At 41.3% G+C, this 23420-nt stretch overlaps 1 protein-coding gene across 4 annotated transcripts in view; it reads right to left on the bottom strand.

Annotated features, from left to right (window-relative positions):
• scn4ab (sodium channel, voltage-gated, type IV, alpha, b) overlaps positions 1 to 22783 on the bottom strand; it is a 39403-nt gene extending 16620 nt beyond the window's left edge. For 2 of the 4 annotated variants that reach the window (XM_062565895.1, XM_062565898.1), the window contains exons 1-16: positions 22645 to 22783; positions 12273 to 12448; positions 11391 to 11528; positions 10831 to 10948; positions 10395 to 10485; positions 6225 to 6353; positions 5740 to 5831; positions 5380 to 5655; positions 4707 to 4770; positions 4481 to 4622; positions 4062 to 4262; positions 3871 to 3979; positions 3299 to 3537; positions 1857 to 1928; positions 1615 to 1716; positions 1154 to 1510 (exon numbers count right to left, since the gene is read on the bottom strand). In XM_062565895.1, coding sequence (XP_062421879.1) covers positions 1154 to 1510; positions 1615 to 1716; positions 1857 to 1928; positions 3299 to 3537; positions 3871 to 3979; positions 4062 to 4262; positions 4481 to 4622; positions 4707 to 4770; positions 5380 to 5655; positions 5740 to 5831; positions 6225 to 6353; positions 10395 to 10485; positions 10831 to 10948; positions 11391 to 11528; positions 12273 to 12404 — 2262 coding nt within the window. In that variant the 5' untranslated portion in view covers positions 12405 to 12448; positions 22645 to 22783. Of the gene's footprint in view, positions 1 to 1153; positions 1511 to 1614; positions 1717 to 1856; positions 1929 to 3298; positions 3538 to 3870; positions 3980 to 4061; positions 4263 to 4480; positions 4623 to 4706; positions 4771 to 5379; positions 5656 to 5739; positions 5832 to 6224; positions 6354 to 10394; positions 10486 to 10830; positions 10949 to 11390; positions 11529 to 12272; positions 12449 to 17968; positions 18034 to 22644 lie in introns of those variants that run through there. The other 2 variants (XM_062565897.1, XM_062565896.1) reach the window with 2 other exon arrangements.
• Between the last annotated feature and the right edge of the window lie 637 nt (positions 22784 to 23420).

The raw sequence follows: 23420 nt of genomic DNA, 5'->3' as shown, positions 1-23420 counted from the left end.
ATAGTCAATATGGGTCTATTGAAACATGTAATGTACGCAGTAATATTTAATATAGTACATTTTTGTAAATTGGTCCGTCATGGACATGGAATTACTGCTCAGGGTCACCAGTGGCATTTAACCGCTGCGCTTCAATCCGTTTGGCAGTTCGGATCACCCAGCTCCGCTATGCCTGTTGTCGCCTCAGAGGTTTCCATGGTTCATGGCCCTACTTGCAACTGCTGCTTATATCATTTTTAGTATTTTAATTATGAATTTCATTACTATTACTGTCATCATAAACCAACATTACCTGCTTTGCTTCTTTCCTGAAGTCTTTGTGCTTCTCCTCCCTTGGCTTACTACTTGCAATATAATCGGGAGAGGGATCCCTCTTCTGACATTCTCCCTAAGGTTTCTCACTATCAAAGGGTTTTCATTTTTTAGGGAGTTCTTGTGCCGAAGTAAGGGTTTCGGGACAGAGGATATTGCATGTGTACAGACTGAGGCAAATTTGTAATTTGCAATTTTGGGCTGGACAAGATAAAATAAATAGAAAAAAATTCTAGAAGCCTCTCCTTATTGAATTGAAGTTTAGGCATAAATACAGTCATGAAGACAAGCTGAACAATCCTCTGTGGTTTGCAGGTTGCCTTTTCTCTAACTGTGGTGACGCTGCTGGACGATTGGGGTGCGGGATCCAACCAGATCCGTAAACCAATCGCATCGCTGCTGTCAAATATTAACTGTTCTGCTCTCTTTTACTATCAGTTATTAATTCAGAGTGCACCAGATGCAACCCTCCACCCCATCTGATACATCTGCAGCAAAACCCAGAATCAGATTAACCATAGTCTCAACCACCACCACTCATTGCGATCCACATATTGGGCACCCTTACAGTAGAGCAGGGGTGCCCAATGACTCTGACTCCAATCAGTGCAAGTAATTTGGTAAGGTAATGACCAAGCATGTGTGCAATGGTTGTGTCGGTTCCCTCCTTCTGACAGATGAGAGGCTTTTTTTATATTGAGTCATTTTGCGCTGACAGAGTGTAGCGCTGCTGTTCAGTTTGGTTACTGCTACGTCCGTTCACCCGACTACAACACTGTCCGCGCCCCCCCCCCCCCAACCAATAACCGGTCCTTAGAGGGCCTGAACTACACAGACTCACCACCAGATTTCCGATGACAAGGACCATCATGAAGATAATCAGACACATGGTCTGACCTGAGACCTCCATGCAGTCCCACATGGTTTCAATCCACTCTCCACACAGGATCCTGAAGATGATGAGGAAGGCATGGAAGAAGTCGTCCATATGCCAGCGGGGAAGTTCGCAGTCAAGTGAGATGCGACAGACGCACTCTTTGTAGTTCTTCCCGAACAGCTGCATGCCAACAACTGCGAAGATGAAGACGATGATGGCCAGAACCAGAGTTAGGTTCCCCAGAGCCCCCACCGAGTTCCCAATGATCTTTATTAACATGTTGAGGGTCGGCCACGACTTGGCCAGCTTAAAGACTCGCATCTGGACATGAGACAGAGAGAGACAGGTGAGAAGACAGACATGGAGATGGACATAGATAACTTAATTGGCTTTAAGAGTGTAATAAGTAATGAGTTTACACTGACCAATCGGAAGGAACGCAGCACAGACAGGCCCTGGACGTCAGCCAATCCCAGCTCCACAAGACTCATGGTGACAATGATGCTGTCAAAGATGTTCCAGCCCACCTGGAACCATGGGAAATTACTAATTAGAGACACATGCTACCTTGGAAACAGCTGTTCACCATCACTGAGTTGGGCTGCAGTCAAATAGTCAAAAAATGACCATCTTTTAACACTATTGACAAACAAATAGAAAGTCTGACCTGGAAGTAGTAGTAAGGGTCCATAGCCAGAAGTTTAAGGACCATCTCAGCTGTGAAGATCCCTGTGAAGACCTGAGGCCAAGGATCAGGGGTAAGAGGTCAGCAGAAGAAGCTTAGCACCAAGGCTATTTAATTAATGGGATTTTCAATATTGCAGAACAGTAGCTGAAGCAGCTGCATTTCTCTGTATTTGTTGTATCTCAATGATTTGATGCAATATGATGTTAGACATCTCTTCTAGTAAACTTTTACTTTTACTCAAAAACATTTACATACTTTATACTTTATATCTATTTATTGATTATTATATGTATTTTTCCACATTAAGATGCTGGTGGTGTGCTGATTCCATGTCGGCTTCATCAATCTGTACGGTGGAGATTAACAGACAAAGCTGCAACAGCAGATTCTTACTGAGATTTAGCTTTAGAACATCATCGACAAACCAATATGTCTACAATTCTTCTTTTTAGTGATTGTTCATTAATCCTATATTTAAATGCCACCGAATCATCTCCCAATGAGCCTGATGGAGAAAACATGCATAATTAGTAGGGCCGGGACTTTAGCGCGTTTATTAAGATGAATTCATTACAATGTGAATTAAGATTAATTCATTATTATTTAATGTTAATTAAAAAATAACACATTTAACATTTTTACACTTATTTTTTGCACCGCCGGACGTTTCTCACTGAATGAGTTTCGGCGGGCCGATTATACTGGAGCACCATCTAGCTTAATGACTTCAGACAACAACAAACCACAGTGAACATGAACGAAGAAGCTGGCGAGACCGTGGTGTCGATAAGAGCATGGTTGTGTGCAAGCTATGCAACAAGGAATTTGCATATCACCGCAGCACATCGAGCCTCAAGTATCACCTCAACGCAAAACAATTACTAGCTAGCGTGGACGTTAGCCCGACTCCGAGTACAAGGACCCACACCCAACCCAGACTCCACCAGATGACTGGTTTAAGGACCAGGGTAACTAAGTCCACGTCTCAAAAAAAAAACCAATGTTCTGAATGTACTTGAAAGTATTGGTCTACTTAAAAAAACATAGTTTACAGAAGGTCTACTTACCTATAGGCTACCTGAATTTCTGAAAGTACTATTTTTCTAAATATGCTATTGCTACACTTATCTGCTGGAATTGGTTGAACAAAAATAAAAATCCATGTGAAAAAAATTACTTCTCACTGTTCTCAGGTCAAATATTTATGCAATTAAAATGCGATTAATTTCGATTAATTAGTTACAAAGCCTCTAATTAATTAGATTAATATTTCTAATCGAGTCCCGGCCCTAATAATTAGACTAGTGAAGCGATACAGTGAAGTGATTTAAAGTGATGTGAATAGTTGTTTCACAAATCAAAAGCACTACCAAAGCTTTAACTGGAAGAGACACCAACTATCTGACTTTTTTTTTACCGACCAGATTCCCGATGCTCAGAAGCTCCTCAAACTCCTCAGTCATGGGGTAATGCTCCATGGCCATGAAGATGGTGTTGAGGACGATGCAGATGGTGATTCCGAGGTCAATGAAAGGGTCCATGACAATGGTGTAGAGGAACTGTTTGAGCTTCCGCCAGCAGCCACAGCAGTTCCATTTCAGGAAGATGTCAGAGAAGACATACCAACCTGGAAGGCACGGCCTCTGGTCGTCTGCAAAGTCTGTAACACACAGCGGGTTAGGGAGAAGATTCAGAGAAAAGGTTCTAGAGGGAAGATTTTAAGAGAGAAAGTTCCTTAGATGATGTTGGTCAGTAGTTCTTATTTGGACTGGAAAATGTTCTTCCCTCAAGAAGAAGAATACCTTCTCTATCAGGACTTTATATGTTTTTTGAGTTACAAGGCTCACACTGTCAAGAGCAGCAAGTTGCTAGGTAACTGAGGGGGCGGAGGAACAGCTGGAGAGGTAAACAGGAAATCCCCCCCGTAGGGACTCGGCCCACGTAAAACAAACGTCAGGAGGATACAGCCTGTGAAATGAGACACAACTAATACCTTCCATGGTTGTGTGTTCGTGCTCATGGCCTTTAATTTCTTCCGAAGAAGTCTTCTTCTGTGGTGCTGTATGTTGTTCCTCTGAGAGTTCCGCCTTGCAGGCCGCCTGCTGTACCAACAAGGAGAATTGATACTGAGCTATCTGTTTTTACTCTGAGCAGATTCAATTTAGATTAAATATCATATATGACCTCCTCCTCTCTATTCTTCAGCATCTCCAGGATCTGAGCGTACTCCTCCTCCTTTTGCTTAGCCTCGGCCATGGTGGCCTCGTTCTGCTCGGCGTATGCCATTGCAACCACCGCCAGGATGAGGTTAATAAGGTAGAAGGAGCCGAGGAAGATGACCACCACAAAGAACATCATGTAGGTCTTACCAGCTGCTCGCAGGGTCTGCATTCAGACAGACAGGTGAGAGACAGACTGGTAAAAGAGAAGGGAAAACTAGGAAGGTCCGCTCCGCTCTGATTGGTTGTTTGTCCTGTCAATCTTAAAACTATCTACACTAAGTTAGAGACCCAATTCCTTCCAACCGATTACAAGAACCAGTCAGTTACTGGGACCAGTTGGGGGAGGAACCAGTCAATTGCAGGGACCAGTCAGTTACTGACCAGCTGGAACAGGTTTTCCCAGAAGTCCTGGGTCATCAGTCTGACCAGAGACAGAAAGGCCCAACCAAACGAGTCGTAGCTGGTGTATCCGTAGTTTGGGTTTCTTCCAGCTTTTAGACAGATGTAACCCTCAGGACAGACCCTGTACACATCACCTTCCTCATCATTATCGTCAAAACCACAGTCAGTATCATCATGATCTTTACCATCATTGTTGTGAACTTACCCGGCATCAGAGCTGTTACCACACAACAGAGCATCAAGTTGACCTGGCTGGTAGTAGTAGTTCTCTATGAAACAGACAGGAAGGCAGTGAGAGACAAGTAGACAAACAGACAGGCAGACAGAGATATAGAAATGATAAAGTGCTCAACAAGTTTAATTTAGGTTTAGGATCTCACTATTCTTAAAATTGTCCTGATCAAATATCAAAAGCTCAGTCTGATTTTAAATTATCAGACCTGGATTAGGTATTGGTACCTCTGGGAGATAAATGTATTAAGTAAGTATATTAAAGGTAGTAATTGTAGAGTACATAGTACGATGGTGGTGCATGGAGTAGCGTGGTGCGCTGGGAGCCACAAGGTTGGTGGTTCGGATCCCGGCTGCCCCATGTGCCATGTCAATGTGTCCCTGAGCAAGACACCTAACCCGTAATTGCTCCCCAGGCAAAATGTAACGCATGGGTTATAATGCAATGTAAGTCGCTTTGGATAAAATCATCTAAATTACATGTAATGGGTTGTCAATACGGTTCAGTGTGTCTTACTAAACAATTAGGACCGCTCTTGCCAATAACTGGGTACTCAATGAAGTTTTGTAGTAATAGTTGTACCAAAGATTATCAAAGGTTATGGTTTAGTATTTGACCCGGGTTGTTTGGGACATTCTCATCATACCTGGGTTATTGATGTACTCGGAGTAATCAAAGTCACCCCTTCCTGTATGGTTGCTTTTGGTGTTGTTGTCACTGTGGTAATCGGTACCAATGTGGGGGTCAGACATGTTGTTACTAAGCAACAGCGGTGAGATCAGGACGCATTTCTGACGGAGGTTTCCCATGAAAAGCTGCAGACCAATTAGAGCGAAGACGCTGAGGCAGAACACGGTCAGAATCATGACGTCGGCCAACTTCTTCACTGATTGAATGAGAGCTCCGACTATCGTCTTGAGGCCTGGAGGGAATGGCGGCAATAGAAAACTGAGCAACTGATCAGATTTGTGAACACACACATACACACACACACACACACACTGACCAGGGATGACTGTGATCGTCTTCAGAGCTCGAAGTACTCTGAACGTTCTCAAAACAGAAACGTTTCCCAAATCGACAAACTCTGTCACGTATCTGAAACACGAAGATAACATCATCTTTGTGGAGTGAAATTAAAAAAAACAAGCAGACAACTTAGGGATTCAAGTTTGATCTTAAGTGTTTGACATTGAAAGTTCTATGAATTGTTCTATGTTCTCACAATGTTCACAGCTTTCATGTTTTCCGAGTTCTAGTTCCAGAATATGATAAGCGTAAAAATAAGAGTGAAAGGGCTCAACTCTATTTATGACATCAAGCTAAATTATACACTTATCAGGTGGCTTTAATAAAAATTGCATTAGCTTTTTGTAACAGGGTGAGAACTGATCAAAATACTGATCAACAGTAATCACAACAACGATAATAATAATGTATGTTTATTAATGTATAATAAATACGTGTGCCCAGGTGTGTTGGGAGTATTACGCCATGCTGATGACCATGAAGTCCAACCAGTTCCATGGGTCCTTCAGGAAGGTAAAACCACCAACACAGAATCCTCTTGACAGAACTTTGATTGTAGCTTCAAACGTGTAGATGAAGGTGAACACGTATCTGTGCAATGACAGAAACGTACCTCAGACATTGAAACATTAATGTTGAATTATTTTTTTTAACTATGTGCATTGAATTCAATGTAAATTGAATTAAAAAATAAACAGACCTCGCATAATCAAACATAAATAAATAAATGTTAAACAATAAATTGGAGCTGAGACTAGAGAAGAAGATCAATTAAACATTTGTGTGGACTTATGGGATATAATGACTAATGCAAGGGTTCCCAAACTTTTTCTGTCAAGTCCATTTTTGATTGTATAGGAACATTGAAGGCTTTCGGGTCCCCCTCCCGACAAACGGGGTGTACCTTTTGAATTAATTGAATTATGATATACAAACTGTATAAAATATTTTTTATATATAAAAGTTTTTCTATGAGGACATATTACCTCACTTTCCATATCAGTTCATGATTTTACTCAAAATAACAATAAAATTCATTCATTCAAATCACATTGTTTAGGTTTCTCTTCAACGAGCATTGTTCTTGTAAAGCTCAGGGACAGATATACCTTGTTACATTTTCCTACTTTTACCTTTTTTTGCTGTTGATGTGGTGGCCGCGTTACCTACCGCTTAACACCACTGGTTAACAGAAGTCACAATTATCTCTCTAGGGTCTCCCTAACCCTAACACCCTGGAGACTCAAGGGTCAAGGTTAGAAACCTTCCCGTCTAAAGCAGTGGAACCTTTTCTGTCCTATATGAGGATATTTAGACATTGTCAAGACATTGTCAGACTCAGGCAAGACGTAATCAGGTGGGGAATATATTGTTTCACATAAGAAGGTTTCGGTACACGGGTAATCAGTCAGACAGGCAACGGTATCCAAATCGGCAGGTAAAACTCACAAGGACACGGAAACTGGTCAAAGCACAGAGAAGACACTATGAAAATGCTCTTAATCTCACTGGTACAGCCTGAGACCAACTGGCACAGAAAAAGGGATTGACAAAGACGAAATACACAAGTAAGGGCAAGCAATGAGACACGGGTGGTGGACAATCAGGAAAGAGCTTGCATTCACACAGTGGGGGAGGTGCCTGAAAAAAGAGAACAGGGGGGGGTACAAAACCAGGATAAGGGATTAAGCCGGGATATTCCGGTTATCCTGGAGGAATATAGCTTGGACTTTGTTGCACGAAAGCAGGTTGAATTAAACCCGTCGAAGTAACCGTGGCGATGTATTGGAAGCTAGCCTGCTCCAGACCAGGCTAAGAGCCAGGCTAAGAATAATCCTGCGGTTTTATGTGTTAAATGAGCTGCCGCTCTGATCCGAAACAAACTGACGAATAATAAGCGCGTCAAAAAACAGGGTGGGGGTATTAGAGCGGGCAGACCGACCGCTGGGGCGGAGTTAGGGAGGTGTCGGCTGGTGGGCAATTGTAAACGTGATAAGGGTGATATATCAAGTGCCACCACGTGTTGGATGAAGAAGCACTGATAATGAGACATGCTTTAAGATGTGAGAAGGTCTTTGGGGACAGATCCAACCAGCACAAAGCCATGCTCTATCCCACAGATGCTCTGTATGGCACTGCGCATTATATATTTTATATTAGTGGCAATTGTTGTGCATGGAGTAGAGAGGGTGTTCTGGGAACTGCAAGGTCAGTGGTTTAAATCCTGGCTCCATGTGCCATGTCGAAGTTTCCTTGAGCAAGATACCCAACCCCTATTTCTTCCGCAAGTGATATTGTAAAAAACATGGGTGTTAAATGTAATGTAAGTTGCTTTGGACAAAAGCGTCAGCTAAATGACATGTAATGTTATGCTGACACTAAATAAAGGCACTATTTGTCGTACTATCAGAAAGTGTGTGTTTGGCACTGAAGTCCTTGGCACACATTTTTATTACCTTCCCTGGCCATAGAAGAATGTCTAACATCAAAGATGATTTCCACATATGCCCATATAAATGGGTGATTGGGTTTGATATGCAGTACTGGAAAATGAAGAGCCCAGTTTCTGTATGTGGATCCATCAGTAGCTGTCCCACCGTGAATCCCTTCCATCACAGGCCTTTCCTTGGTTTAAAACAAGGGCACCTGCATGGTGCTGGTACACCCCCCAGTGCCAGACAATTGAGCATTTTTTAACTGCTGAAATCAGTTTAGATAAAAAATGTGAGCAGTCATGTCTACACCATTTGGAAAGTCTTAAGGCTTTTATGTTTTTTTTATATTTTATCTTGTCCTGTTGCCAGGATCTTTTCCAGTCTTGTTCTTATTTTAGAAAGATATTTAGAATTAGACCCAGCTTATAAAGATTTGTGTATATTGTAAAACATATTCTCGCATTGTGAAGAAGAATCGCGAATTTCCTTCAATATCTCAATCACCAGACTACATTTGGTCATTTTCAGATTAGCTTTAAAAGCAACCGTTCAATACTTTTTTGACCATTCCACTTCAGGTTGATAGTACACGTCCCCAAGGTGTCACCTAGGGATAACCAGGACATTCTGTTGGACCATCACAAAATAAACAGTTTTACATTTCTTCTGTCAAAATGCAATTTTTAGAGCCCAAGGTCTCAAGAGCACACTGCGTGGATTTAAAAAGAATCGGTTTTAATCACTGGGAGGAGATCGGTCTGTTTAAAGGGTGAGAAATTCATGCTATATGAGAAATATGGAGCAGATTAGATAAAGTATGGTCGAGTCAAAACAACTTCAACGTTCGTGGCGAATGGTGGTTTTTTGAAAAAGCTCCCTACACACATAGTTTGAAAATTCTTCCGGCAAAATGCAATTTCTAGAGCCTAAGGTCTCAGGATCACACTACGCGATTTTGAAAAGAATCAGGTTTAACCCCTGGGGGGACTTTGGTCTTTTACAACTGAAGAAATCATGAAAAATAGCCAAAAAGAGGCTAAAAAGGCAGATTTTCAACCAATAATTGCACCGCCCTCTAATCTTCAAAAATTAGTGAGTGCAGGCCAAGTCATTTGGAAGTTAAAAATCTGACAGATTAAGCCACACCCTTGCAAAGTTAATTAGCCCATATCTCATCGAAACAATGAGTTAGCAGCACTATTCTGATACATCAAGGGCACATTAAACCAATAATGATCCACCGAAGGTTGTGTGGCAATCAAACTCAGCGTTTAGGAGAAATTGCTAAAAATGTGTTTTTTACAAAATTCTAAATGGCGGAAAATCTAGTTAGGCGCATTTGCATACCATGATTGACTTTTTTGTAGAGCATGTTGAAGAGCACATGTGTTTCACAATTGACGACTAATCGTTGCAGCTACCACCCATAAATCTTGAACCTCTCCAGCTAGCTTAGTAGGGGCACCCAGCACCGAGATGCTAGGGCCCCTCTCTGCAAGTTCTGAAATACAGCTGCAGCCAGTTCTAGCCAGGGCTCATTGAAACCGGCCTCCTAGTTTCATTCTTGGCCAAAAGTAGGAGCTAACAGAACAGAGTGGCCAACTGTCAGCTCATCTTCAGTATTTACATAATGTAACAACGTAACCTAAAATGGATGTCAAGAATGTTCCTCAACAAGGAAGGCAATCGGGTAATGCAACAAGGTAATACCACGAATTGAGCATGACAACTTAGCAACATATCACAGCAACGTAACTCAGCAACGAAACGCTAGCTGTAGGTGAGGCCTACGCCACCGAGATGCCGGCATACGCCAACAACCTCTCCACACCACCGAAACAGATCAGCGTAACCCGTGGCACCCGCTAGACCTTAACGCTTCTCAGTCGCACCATTTGTGACCACGAGCTGGAGCTACCAAAATTAATCTTCAGTATTTACATAGTGCAAAATGTAATTTCATAACATAACAAAGTAACCCAATAATGTAGACTCAAGAATCTTACTCAACAGGGTAAAACATGCTGGAGAGGCTCATGACACTGAAATGAGGCACCCCCCACCACCCTCTCCCAGCAACCCAAACACCTTGGCGTAACTCCTGGCAACAAAAAACTGCAGTTTTCAGAAGTATGGAGACAGAACACAATGGTGCTGTGTGTGTATTATTTGTGTTCTTGTATGTGTGTGGACTTACTCCACAGTTTTGCTCCACGCTGGAGGGTCACCCAGAGTCATGAATGCACAGTTGGCCAGAATTGTTACCATTATGAACCAACTGAATAAAGTTAGTTTTTTAAGGAAGAAAAACAAATCATCAGCTGATTGTTAAATAGATACCTGCAATTCAGAGCTAACTCTTGGGTTAGTGAGACATTATAAACATCAAGGTTAGGTAAGTGAGACATCAAAAAAGTTAATTTGAAACAATTGGGTTGAGTTAATAACACCTCATGAACAATATGGTTGGGTTAATGAAACCTTATAAAACAAGGTTGGGTTAGTGAGATATCATAAAGGATATGGTTTGGTTTAGTGACACATCATAAACAATAGGTTTGGGTTAGTGAGACATGATAAAAGAATGGGATTGGGTTAGAGGGACATCACATTCAGACATCATAAAGGATATGAGTGGATTAGGATCCGGATGGCGATAGTCCTCAGAGGGTTGAATGGACTGAGCAGGTAACAGGCTGACTCAGCATTGAACCTATAGATGATGTTTCCTTTACCGAGAACGATGAATGTCTGCAGAGAGACGGACAGGCCAGAGAGATAGACAAGTCAGAGCGAAAGATAACAGTTAGGAAAGTCAAATGGACAGAGGGGCAGAAAGGTCAGAGACACGTGGAGGTCAGAAAGACAGATTTGGACAGTTAGGAGAGAAAAACAGATCGTAGAGAAGGATACGTAAGAGACATAAATTGAGACAGGTAAGTGAGATATGCAGTCAGGTCAAAAGGACAGAAATGTCAGAGAGACAGACAGAACAAAAGAAAGCTTAGAAAGAATGACAAAGATAATCAAACAGAAAGAGACAGACCGAAAGACAGAAAGAGACTCCTGATTACATTACTTGGCTCAGCAGTGAAACCTGAAGCTGAAGCTGATAATAAATTTAATTTATTGAAGAGATTTATTGATCTCTGCTGATCAGATTGAATACCATTCAACAGAGAGAGACAGAGACCTTCAGCGATTTGTAGAAGGGATCCAGCTCCTCTAATGGGGTGTTGATAAGTCCAGGAGGTGGGTCTCCATAGATAAATGGGAGTGGCTTTCCGGCCTCTAGGTCGCTGGCTGGCTTAGGAAGATCTTCCTCCGCTATCTGTCAACCAGAAAAACAATTTTGGAATACATTTAATTGAGATTGAATTCAATTGAACCACGGATCAAAGACGAACACTGCAGTTTTCATCCTGATCGTGGAACGACAGACCAGCTTGGGTACAAGCAGCCGAAATGCTGCGCCATCTGTGAGGAGGTCGGAATAGCGCAGCTGCTCGTTCGCATTGAGAGGAGTCAGTTGAGGTGGTTTGGGCATCTGGTAGGATGCTATGGAGCTGTCTAGGCATGAGCAGTTGGCAAGAGGCCCCAGGAAAGACCCATGACTGGGTGGAGAGATTACATCTCCACACTGTCCTGGGAACGCTTTGGGATCCCCCAGTCAGAGCTGGTAGCTGTGGTCCAGGAAAGGGAAGTTTGGGATCCCCTGCTAGAGCTGTTGACCCCGCGCCCTGACCCCAAATAAGCAGTTGAAGATTACATATTCATTTCAAATTTGGATCGACCCATTACTGGGCCCGGCCCAAGCTGATCCAACAAGCTACCTTACTTTGGAGTCCACACTGTTACAAACTGAAATCACTGAATAAGCATGATATTTAATGTACAAACGTGTGTTCTTTGGAGCCAGATTGTTGTGATGTAATCCTCGGCTAATCCGCATATAAATGAAGTACTGATTGATTACTTAATCTCGGGCAAATCATAGCTCATTTTTAATCTTTTGAATGCTTGTTTTCAGCGTATTGATTCATTTTAACTGAGAGCTGATCAATATTTGTTGTACCTCTATGTTCTTCTCCTTCCTGCTCTGTTGCTCCTTCTCCAGGAGTTTGTGATGTTTAAGGATCTCCTCCAACGAGGATGGAGTGAAGCGTCTGAAGACCTCCGAACCAACAGGGGGCAGCAAAGGCGCCATCCTGGCATCCTGGGGCAATTCTTCAGTCTTCTTGTTATTAACTCCTGCAAGTAGATCTGTCAGTTTGCTGTGCATGTTGCTCAGAATACATTACTTTACATGTAATTTAGCTTACACTTTTATTCAAAGCGATTTACAATTGCATTTCAACCATAAGGATACAAACTCAGAAGAACCAGAGTGCAATTTCATCAAATTAGCGGATTTACAACTTGCTATAGATAAGAGCTATTATAAATACAATTTAAGTGCTACAATTTGTTAGTGTTTTTAGTCAAAGTATAGTCTGATGAGGTGTTCACTCATTGGTAAAGACATTTCACCCTGTCATTTTCATGTTTTATGAAAATAAAGAAATTATTTTCACAAGTTAGCAAAACCTTTTGTGCGATTTTATGGAGCAAATCCAGGTCAAAAGCTTTGTTCATTTGAAATAAAAAATGTGAACCTGAAAGTTTAAGTTTTGTTTTTCAACACTGTATTCAAAATAAAATTAAGTGTATGAAAAATATTTTCGGGTTAAATATAGTTTTGACTCAGTTTTATTATTTTTTTGAATGAAATGGTTTTTTTTAAAATTCTTCACTTGTATTTCTTTTTTGATATTCACTATATTATATTTTTCGGTTTCAGATTTTAAATTATATTTAATATAATATATAATTTTAGAATAATATATAATAAGTTTACTTATAGGGTTAGGGTTGCCAAATACCACCTTGAATTTTGCTTCCGCAGCAGGTATAAAAGATGAGACAATCAAAGCTCTCACGTTTATGGAGTCACAGTTGAGGAGCTACCCCAACATGAGATCATCAACTCTGCACTCAGAATGCCAAATCATAACCTGACCTGTTGAAGTCCACAAACAGTCCACAAATAGATAAAAGGTCCAAACCCCCCCCCCCCCCCCCCTCCCGGCAAACACACGCCATGATAATCGACTTCATGGCATTGGTGAGAAAGGTCTACCATCAAGACATTTATGGTCACCAAAGCTGGAGATCCAAAATTATTTTTGACACTTACCGAGAACCTAAATGTTCCAGTGGAATTGGATAACTTTTGGTCATCTTCCATTAGCAACACTTGTTTTCAGGCATTCTACGTGGAGTGGCCGACCACCAATTACAAAGGCAACAAACCACTGCACCTTGGTATATCACCACAGGCATGGATTGTGTCAGCAGCGAGTGCTACTCCATTCCCTCGTCTCAACTTCAAACACAAAAAGCTGATGACATGATTTCTTTAAGACTGCAAGGGAAGCTCGGCTTCCCATTAAATGTAAAAAAGGTCAAATATGTACTATTGTGTTAACATTTTATTGACTAAAAATGCATCAGATGAAGGGACATGAAGATGAAGGGACACCATGGCTCCTTTACGCACACGCTGCGCTGTGAGGTTTTGGAGCTTCTTCATGGAGCTATGCAGACAGATTATTCTAAACCTCAGTAGTTTATAACACGTCATTGAGTAACAACACGCCGGCACAAAGTAAGCACAAAAATGTGATGATGTGACTGAAGGCACAGACAGTGGCCAGCTGCATTTGAACTCTGTGGTCACACAATGACGCTGCCTCATAGAGTCCTCTCCTCTCCCTCTTTGGACTACACTGTGCACCGCAGCGTGTCAAAGCGCAGATCCACAGCTCATCCCGGCTCAGACCCCCGTGCTTTGAACAGAGAAGCGTGTATAGTAGCAGCCGCTACAGCTGTGTCTGCCTGTGACTGGGGTGTGGGGACGAAATCTGATGGGAACGCAATCCCATACATACAGAACCAGGGTTCATGTTCTTTAATATTATATTCATGTTCAGAAGAAGCCATTAAATAAATGTTAGTAATGACATTTGAGAAGTTTGGATTTTTTTAGCAAAGTTTTTTTTTGGAATACCTGATGCGGCCCGGCCTCACCCAGATACTGCCTCCTGCGGCCCCCAGGTCATTTGAGTTTGAGGGGATAGGCACAGCTAAATTGCTGAGTTTAAAAACCATAAACCAATCCTGAAATCTTGGTTTAGTTATGGGTTCAGACCTATACTAAAATAAATTTAGGTCTGAACCCATACCTACCTACCCTATCAACCATCCCGACTCCCTAGGTCCTCTGGGAAGCGTTTTACTTTCTGTTCCCAGAGTCAAACCAAAAATGGAGAACCAGCTTCAGTTAATCTGCTTCACACATCTGGAAAAAAAACTCCCAGAAAGCCGCAGGTCTGTTAAGACGCTCATATAGACAAGAGGACAGAGAGGAGGACAGAGTAGCACAGACAAGAAGACAGATGGACCGGTCTCCTGAGATAAAAAATGTTATTTTAATGACGATGTCATAAAAAACTAGGTAACTATAAACGTTTTTGTGATGGCCTAGCTTTCTCTGTCAGTCTTTCTGTCTGTCTGTTTGTGTTTCTGTATGCTCAGATGATTTGCCACATTTTCACACGTCACTTTCATTTACTTAGAATATATTTGTTGATAGAAAATCATTCCTTCAAAGTTTGTTTTTATAGTATGTTCAATATCATTGTTATTATTTTTCCTAAATGGTCATCTATTGACCTGCAGACTTCTTTCTACCTCACATCTACAGTCAGTTTGATAGCTAATCAGACACACAGTTGCTCATACATAGACATATACACACACAAACCAGCAAACCCACACACACACACAAAGTCTCTGGTGTCTTCATCGTTGCCAGGATTTACCCCACCCTTCCGTTGCTATGGCACCAACAGCTGTTGCAAGTCATTAATTTGACCCTGTGGTGTAAAGTTGCTGTCGCTATGATGACCCAGCTCATTCCAACACACACGCGCAAAAACAAACACACACACACACGCACGGATACACACACATGCACATGCTCACTAAGGGAACATTTTGAGACTTTATATACACTTCCATTAATTTCCTGGAGAAATCTGTCTCAGGGCTGTAAGTCACTTCACTTACATGATTCTCTTTAGCTATTCTCCCTGATAACGGCTGACTATGAATGGGGTGGTGTTTACTGCTCAAATGTAAAAACACAGAGACAAGTTATTGATGAAAACAAACTGATGACTGGACTTTCTCTAACATGCCTTTCACTCATACGCATTTGGGGTTAAGTATGTTGCCAGAGGGCACAATCGGCATGGACCGGAGGAGCCGGGGATCAAACCTCTGATACTGAGAAGGATAACCCGATGCACAGGTCACTTGTCACAACATATCACGGCACTTAATACAAAATTAGTGGTGTTGTTTTTTTAGATTCTTAAAGATTAAGATGTTTTGACTTGTAGATACAGAAACAACGGATCACATTAAAAAATCTGAGTAAATATAGAGCTTACAAGTGAACCTTGAAAATCAGTTCAGTTAATATGCTTAAAATCGTTTGGTAAAAATATTGTTCATAAAAACAATTTAGAGCTTTTAATCTAACTGTCCTAAATTAATTCTTTCACGTCAAAACTGGTTATTGCATGTTTCAGATAACACAAAGTCCACCATCCTGTCTCTCTCTCTCTCTGTCAGATCGTCTATCAGACTCTGCTAGTTCCCACAAATATTAGGCTTCAGGCAGCTAAATACAGCAACTCACACACATGCGCACACACAGGTTCTACAGCTGTCCCTTGCTGACTCCAATCAGCGATGTCACCGTTTCCCTACTTTGATTTGGATCATAAACTTAAACATGAATACTATTTACTGATTACATTGTATTTCTTTGTTGGAGGAGATCAAAGACTGAAAGATAAGCTGTGTAGCATCTACATACCATATGGGGGTGGGGGTAGGAGAGTCACAGTACTCCATACAATAGCAGTGTCTCAATTATCGGTAGACCTGGCCTGGATCCTCCAACAACCACATAGGCTGAACCGAGCTGTCTCTGAAATGGGACGGTCTGGCCTACGATAGGACTTCCTGCTTGTGTCATCAGCTTTACTTCCGCTGCTACCATTGCTTTTTCAACCTCGAAAGTATAAGCCTTAAAGTACAGATAGACAAGGACTTTTTTCCTTGCATAGGATACAATCTATTTGTATATAAGCTAACTGTGGCCTTAAGATATTACAGAATATGTCCAAGCTACCAGAGCTGAATGTCACCACACACGTTGTTCTCTTCAGCTTAGGTAGAATATCAGTTAACCTCTAAAGTGTGAAAGTTTAGGCATTAAAGTGACTTAACCCTCACTAATAACTAATAACAGCGGCTCCTGGAAATGTTGTGTATTTCTTATGAATCTGTGTTGGTACATTGGAATGTTTGTATTCATGAGAAGCAGTACATTGACGGAAGGGGGCGTTCAGGTGAGGGGGGCAGTCTGGGTCAGGGGCTGTATGGGGTGAGGGAAGCATGACAGAGTTAAAGTTATGACAAGTAGCAGTTTATTCCAGCGGTTTGCAGACGACACCAATATTTTTTGTTCCGGTGAGAATTTGAAGCAGACTTTCGAGACAATCACAACTTAAATAAATAAAGTAAAACTATGGTTTGATGAAAATAAATTATCATTAAATCTAAGCAAAACAGAGATCATGTTGTTTGGGAGACATAAAATATATAACATGACATCTTCATGACAATCTATTATTTCATAACATTTATATCGGTAGATATTTGAGTGAATTCTATTACGTAGCGCTACATTTTAAACTGAACTCTTACCTAACCCCCGGGGCAAATGAGACGGACACATTCATTCAGGAGAGACTTTGGATTAGGTGATGAGGAGACACACCCGGAGCAGATCTTTGATCCAGGAGGTAAGTAAAACTGAGGCAGAGATGCTAGTCAGGGGGAAGCAATCTGAGAGGGAATGCATGGTGAGGAGGTGCAGGCTGCATTCGAGATTGTCCAAAAATTGGACAGGACTATAAAGTCCTATAAAGGAGCGCATCTTAGATGTCTTCATGTGTTGTTCAGTGCTGAGTCATGCAGATCACATAAAGCAACCAGGTTTAAAGTATTACTTCATTAACAATGCTGCAACATAAATGAACTAACTGTTACTTACATGATCAGTGTTTCTCGGTCATGATCTTTATTTGTCGTGAATGGCCGAATTATATGTCACTATTTAAATATTGCCGTCGTAAGGAATTGTGGGAGGAAATTTTCTCCTTTCCTTTCGTAAAGGATGGTCCAGTCGTTCCTCTGCTAAAGGAGCTAACTAGGGAAGCATTGAAGCTCCTTTTCTCACAAACCTTACTGACAGGCTCTACAGGTTTGAACCAACATTCCACTGGGACCTGTGACATGGGCTGAAATATGAATAATTTGATTGATATAGTTGTCTACATTAAAGCTAGCCAACACTTTGGCAAACATTACCTGGATGTGACTATTAGCATTGATTACAAAACATGTATAAGAAAATTGACAGGAATTTATAGAAGTCATGAAAAAAAAGTATGTAAGCTACTAGACGGATCAACAAGCTATAGCAATACAACATAATATGTCAACACTAACCCTGAAATATTAAGTCAAGATACAACTGATTAAATATCTTACCAGAGAACCAATAATAATATTAGAAAACCCAAGTCTTACTGTGTCCAAAGGCTGTCGGTTTCTTCAGCTTTAAACTGGAGGTGTGTGTGTGCAAGTGACTGAGTCCATCACCCACATGTCGGTCAGCCTCTTGTCGTTGTGATAACAGACGCCACACATAGTCTGAGACAAACTTGGTTTGGTGTCACTGAGTCTCTCACCACTAGAAGGCTCCAGTGAGAAATAGACTAAATACACATGGCACCCTAAACCTTCATCTGACAATCAGCTGACCTTGAATCTGAAAGCCTGTTTCACTCTGGTCCCCTTCTTCATACTAAGCTAAGCCATTGTTCTGGAGAAATAGGTATAAAAAATGATCGGCAATTGGTTTATTGAATGTTAGACCTTCAATATCAGTCTTGCTTTCTCTTGCGATCAGAGGGGGAAGTGTCTGTCCGCCAGACGGGCGCACACCCAGAGCCATGCGTGCACACTCACACACACAGCTGTTATCAGAGTTGTTGTTCCAGCAGTGTGACGCTGTGTCGCACTGATAGAGAACAGTCATTCTTCTTTGAATGCGCACACATTGTTTGTGTGTGTGTGTGTGTGTGTGTGGGCACGTGGTTGCATGTGTCCATGTGTGCAACTGTAGACTTCAGAATGTTGTGGGATGCAGTGAGAAACGCTAGGCATTTCCTGTCTGTCTCTCTCTCTCTCTGTTAGTTTGCAACAAAAAAAAAGTGTGTGGTTATGCTTCAATCATATTCATATTATAAAGTAATTATGTATTCTGACAGCTTTTGAAAATGTGTTTTTAAACATTCATGCCAATAAAGCCACATAGAATTGAAAATTAAATGTGTGTGTGTAAGTATTTGTGAATGTAAGTGCTAGAGTGTCCTTAATGAAGTGAATGACAGGCTAATGGAGTTCAAATGGTTTGTGTTAGTATTTTTGTCCAATAAAAGAAGCTTAGGCGTAAATTCAAACAGGAAGACTGGAAAAGTTAATGCCTGCCTCAGGGGCCTCCACTGTCTAGGTGGGTATGCCATAAGCTGATTGGGGGCAGAGGCACAGTTTCTGTAAACCAGAACCATCGCGTCAGTGTTGTCAAGCTGTTCTCTCTCTTGCTGTCAGTTGTCATTTCAGCCAGAACCAACCCTCTACCACCCCTGACACCTCCAATCAGCAAGAAAATGATATTATAACTTATTCTCTACCACCACCAGTGTCTGGACTCGAAGAGGGTGAGGATATGCCTCACCTCATCTTGGTACCCCAGCCCCAGTTCCCAACAAACTTATAATACTTATGCTTGTTTTAATATTTGTGATTATTTTACAGTGCTTTGCATAAGTATTAACCCCCGTCCCCTCTGGTTCAGGGGTTAGTAATCATTTGAGCAGAGCACCCTCTTTCAATTGAATTCAATTCATTTTATTTTGTACAGCCCAAATTACAAATTTGCCTCAGAGGGCTTTACAGTCTTTATACATGCAACATGCTCTGTCTCAAAACCCTCACATCAGCACATGAAAAACTCCCCACAAAATGGTTTTTGGCAAACTCTAAAAAGGATTTCTTCTGGTTTACTTTCAACAGCAGCTTTCTTCTTACCACTCTTCCATGAAGGCCAGATTTGTGGATACTCCCCAATTAGTTTATCTTTGCAGCTTCTCTAGAGTTCCCCGTGTGCATCTCTTCTACCAGATCTTCAGACATCCAGGAGACTTGAAATCGGATTGAGTATCTTTTCTTGTGTAAACTTGTTGCTTCTGCTGTTTTTAAGTGGAACCTGACTGCTACTTGCTTTATCTGCTACCGTTTCGTGTTTTAAGCTAACTAGACTGCTAGTTGTTGTTCACTGATTAGGGTGTCAAAGTGCTCGTCGTTTTGCATTTGGATGAGTTTCGGCTGAGGGCAATCAACCTGTTGTTTCCTAACGACGGGGGAGTGGTCAGCGCAGCCGCAGCCGACTTCCATTAACGAAGGAGTATTTAACTGGAGACTAGGTGAAGCGTTAGCGAAGACCCTCTGCACGAAGACAAGCAGAACAAAGACAAAAGGAGTCTTTCGTGGAGTCCTTGGGGCGGCTGAGTGCGGCGCCTCTCATATTCATTCGCAACTATGTGTTTTATCCCTGTACCTGTTCGCATTTCTACCCGTAGATACTACCGCCCTCGGACTAGATCAATTCTTTGTCGTAATCTCTCAGATGCGGAGTTGAAAAATAAAAGACTTTAATTGTCAAAACTCAAAATCAAAATCGCTCCAACCAAAAAAGGGAGGAAGGAGGAGAAAACAAAACAGACAAAAACAGGGACCTGGACTTGAAAACACGACACAGACTTGACTTGACTTACTTGACACATGAAAGTTGACATGTAATGACGCCACACCAGACAAGGGACTCACAGGGCTTAAATACACAAGGGAGGTGCAGGTGATTGAACACAGGTGGAAACGATCAGGCACGGCAGACAATTACAGGGGAAGACAGGACAAGGCAGGAAGTGAAGTTACCCAGGAACACAAGAGACATGAAAACTACAAAATAAGACAGAGCAGACCCAAACCGTGACACTCGCAAGGCAGACTTCATCTCTGGCTTTGCTATCCAGCAGTCGCTTGACTTCCTCGCTCTCACTGAGACATGGATCACACCGGACAACACATCCACCCCAGCTGTTCTCTCCTCTGCCTTGTCCTTCAGCCACACACCCAGACCCACCGGAAGGGGTGGCGGCACAGGTTTACTCATTTCACCCAAATGGATCTTTTTTCCGTACCCTTCCTCCCCCCCACTGTCTTTTGAATTCCATGCTGTGACAGTTACTCACCCGGTACAATTAAACGTTGTCCTCTACCATCCGCCAGGCTCTTTGGGTCATTTTCTGGAAGAACTGGACATCGTCTTGTTCAACTGGACATGGTAAAACCCTAAATCCCAACCCGCACACTCCACTCTGCTTCTGACAAGCTGCTTGTTGCTCCCCAAGGGCCCCCTTGAAAATCGCCATGCCATGTTTTCAAGTTTTCCAAGTTTGGACTATTACTGAGCCCCTTTACAGACCAGCCAACATGACATACCAGTACAATGTACCAATGGATCCCTAAGTGTTTCATTATTACATTATTATACTCAAACCTTCCACCTTTAAGAGAAAATAGTTCAGCCGGGGCTCAAGGATAAATCACATTACCATTTTACCATTTCTGTAGACATGAAATCCTTTAATTAAGAAAGAGGAACAAAGTTAGTTAGTTACATTTCTTTACTTTGACTGATAGAAAATTCAGGGTTCAAAGTTCACCCTCTTGGCTTCTACAAGTCTTGTTCCTTGCTTTTTTAACAAAAGTGCATCAGATTTAGCTTTGGCAACCGGATATGTGGAATCATCCATCAATATTAAAGACTTCCTTATCAGGTCCTGCCACCTCTTTTTATAGCAGTCATAAGATGCTAAACTGAAATTAGCACTGCTAATCCGACTTGCTAAACAGTATTTGTTCTTGCAGGATGTTAACCTTTCACTGTAACCCTGCACAGTTAGCAGTTATCCTGATCACAGCCACACTGAGCTAAATCAGACTGTACCAGTTGTTGGTGGCAGCAGTTGGTAGTATCTGATCCCTGATCAGCTTGTTGAACACAGACAGTTGGCCTTTAAATGCTTGGTGTCTTCCAACATGTCCCCTTGAATCAGAAGCTGTGGTTGTATAGTTAAAAAAAGACATCTTGTATTTCTCAGTGGAAGAGGTAATGACATCAAAGAAATGTATGAAGGACAATCTCAATGTGGTAGAGAGCGAGTGGCCATGAATGTCTTGGCCACTTGCTGTCAGTCTTGCCAATAAGTCGTGCAATAACTGTAAGAAAGTGTTAGATTTGCCTGCCTGCATCGTGTGTGTGTGTGTTTGCTTCTGAAGCTATGCTAACACTAATTAACTAAATCAAGCGGTTTCTCCCGGTCTAGTCAAGTAAACTTGTTTGAGTTGAAAAGTTGTTAGTGTTGAGGTTACATTTCAAGAACGGGCTTGGTCGCGAAGGGGTTAAGACTAAAACTCAACCTTAAACCAACAAGTGTCAGCCTAACCCTAACCAACGTATGTGAACTGACGCAAAGGCTTAAACATTTGCAGTATATAAGTTGCATTTGTAGGTGAGTGGTTATTTTTTAGACTGCTGGTTTTAGGTTGGAGTCTTGTTTCTATTGAACCTTCTGGGACTATTTAATCTGAACAGTTCGTAAGAGAAGAGAAGTTGTCTATGGATGTAACAAATCATTGAGAGTTATTATCAGCTGATCTGATGACGATCCAGTGATGTATCAGTTTGAGAGAGTAAAAGTTTCACAATAGCACAGCAGGTGTGCACACATGCACAACCACACGTCTATGCACACATAGGGTGCGTTAAAGCTAGAACAAGTGTAATAGGGATTTTATCAATTCCATTTTAGTTGGTTCATTTATGATTATAAAGTGACTTCTTTGTGTAGACCTCAAAGGTTCCTGTACTTTAATATGTTTCCTGACCACTCAATGCGCAACACTACATGTCATCATGCCAACCTGAATCCCTTTTTCACCTGGATCTCATCTTGTAGAAGACCAGAATAGAGAAAACTAAGACTCAAAACGCACGCTCATACACAAACAAAGATACACGGACATATCCACACACATACACAGTCAGTTGTGGTAAACACTTAATAATTCAGACTTACCTGCTTCTGATGTTAATTTAATGAATAATTCCAGACAACATCCGTCTCTGCTTATTGTCTGTCTGTCAGACTGACTGACTTTCTGTCTGTCTCACTCTAGCTGTCTGTTTGATATCTTCTGGCCTCGCCTTGCTTTTTCTCTCTGACTGAAACTTGAGAGGTCAGGTACTGTGTCATCTCTAACACGCACACACACACACACAAGGTCACATGTTCATTAGATCCCATCATACATTTTCAAATCATTAGTTCATTCTAAAAATACATTATACAAATATTGAAGACTAATATAAAATGAAAAAAATGAAGAATAACGTATCTTCATTAAATTCAGACTTTAATTAATCAAAATAAAATGTAATCAACTCTTCAAAGGCATATATTCAGCAAACTGAAGACACACTTCTTTAGACTATACCTCTTTAGACTTAACTTGAGAAAAACACTAACAAACTACTTATAATGGCACTTCTCTATAGCTTTTTGAAACTGCTTATTTGATGAATATTTTATAGTTTATATCTCGACGATTGAAATGTACTCATTGTGAGTAGCTTTTGGATAAAAGTGTCAGCTAAATTGCTTTGCTTAAAGAGATTGTTACACCTTATTCAGGAATCAGGAAACGTTTATTGCCATTATATGTTAGACATACATGGAAATTGTAATAAGATAAAGTATAATAAGATATATGCTATGAGTTAGTACGCTAAAGCTATGGGTTAGTGAGAAAGAAGAGATAAAGATAAAATTTGAAATAAAAATAAAGATAAAAA

The sequence above is a fragment of the Pungitius pungitius genome, chromosome 12, assembly GCF_949316345.1.
Source record: "Pungitius pungitius chromosome 12, fPunPun2.1, whole genome shotgun sequence".
NCBI classification, from domain to species: Eukaryota; Metazoa; Chordata; class Actinopteri; order Perciformes; family Gasterosteidae; genus Pungitius; species Pungitius pungitius.
The sequence above is the reverse complement of the archived record's forward strand: the minus strand, read 5'-3'. Positions and strand labels throughout refer to the sequence as shown.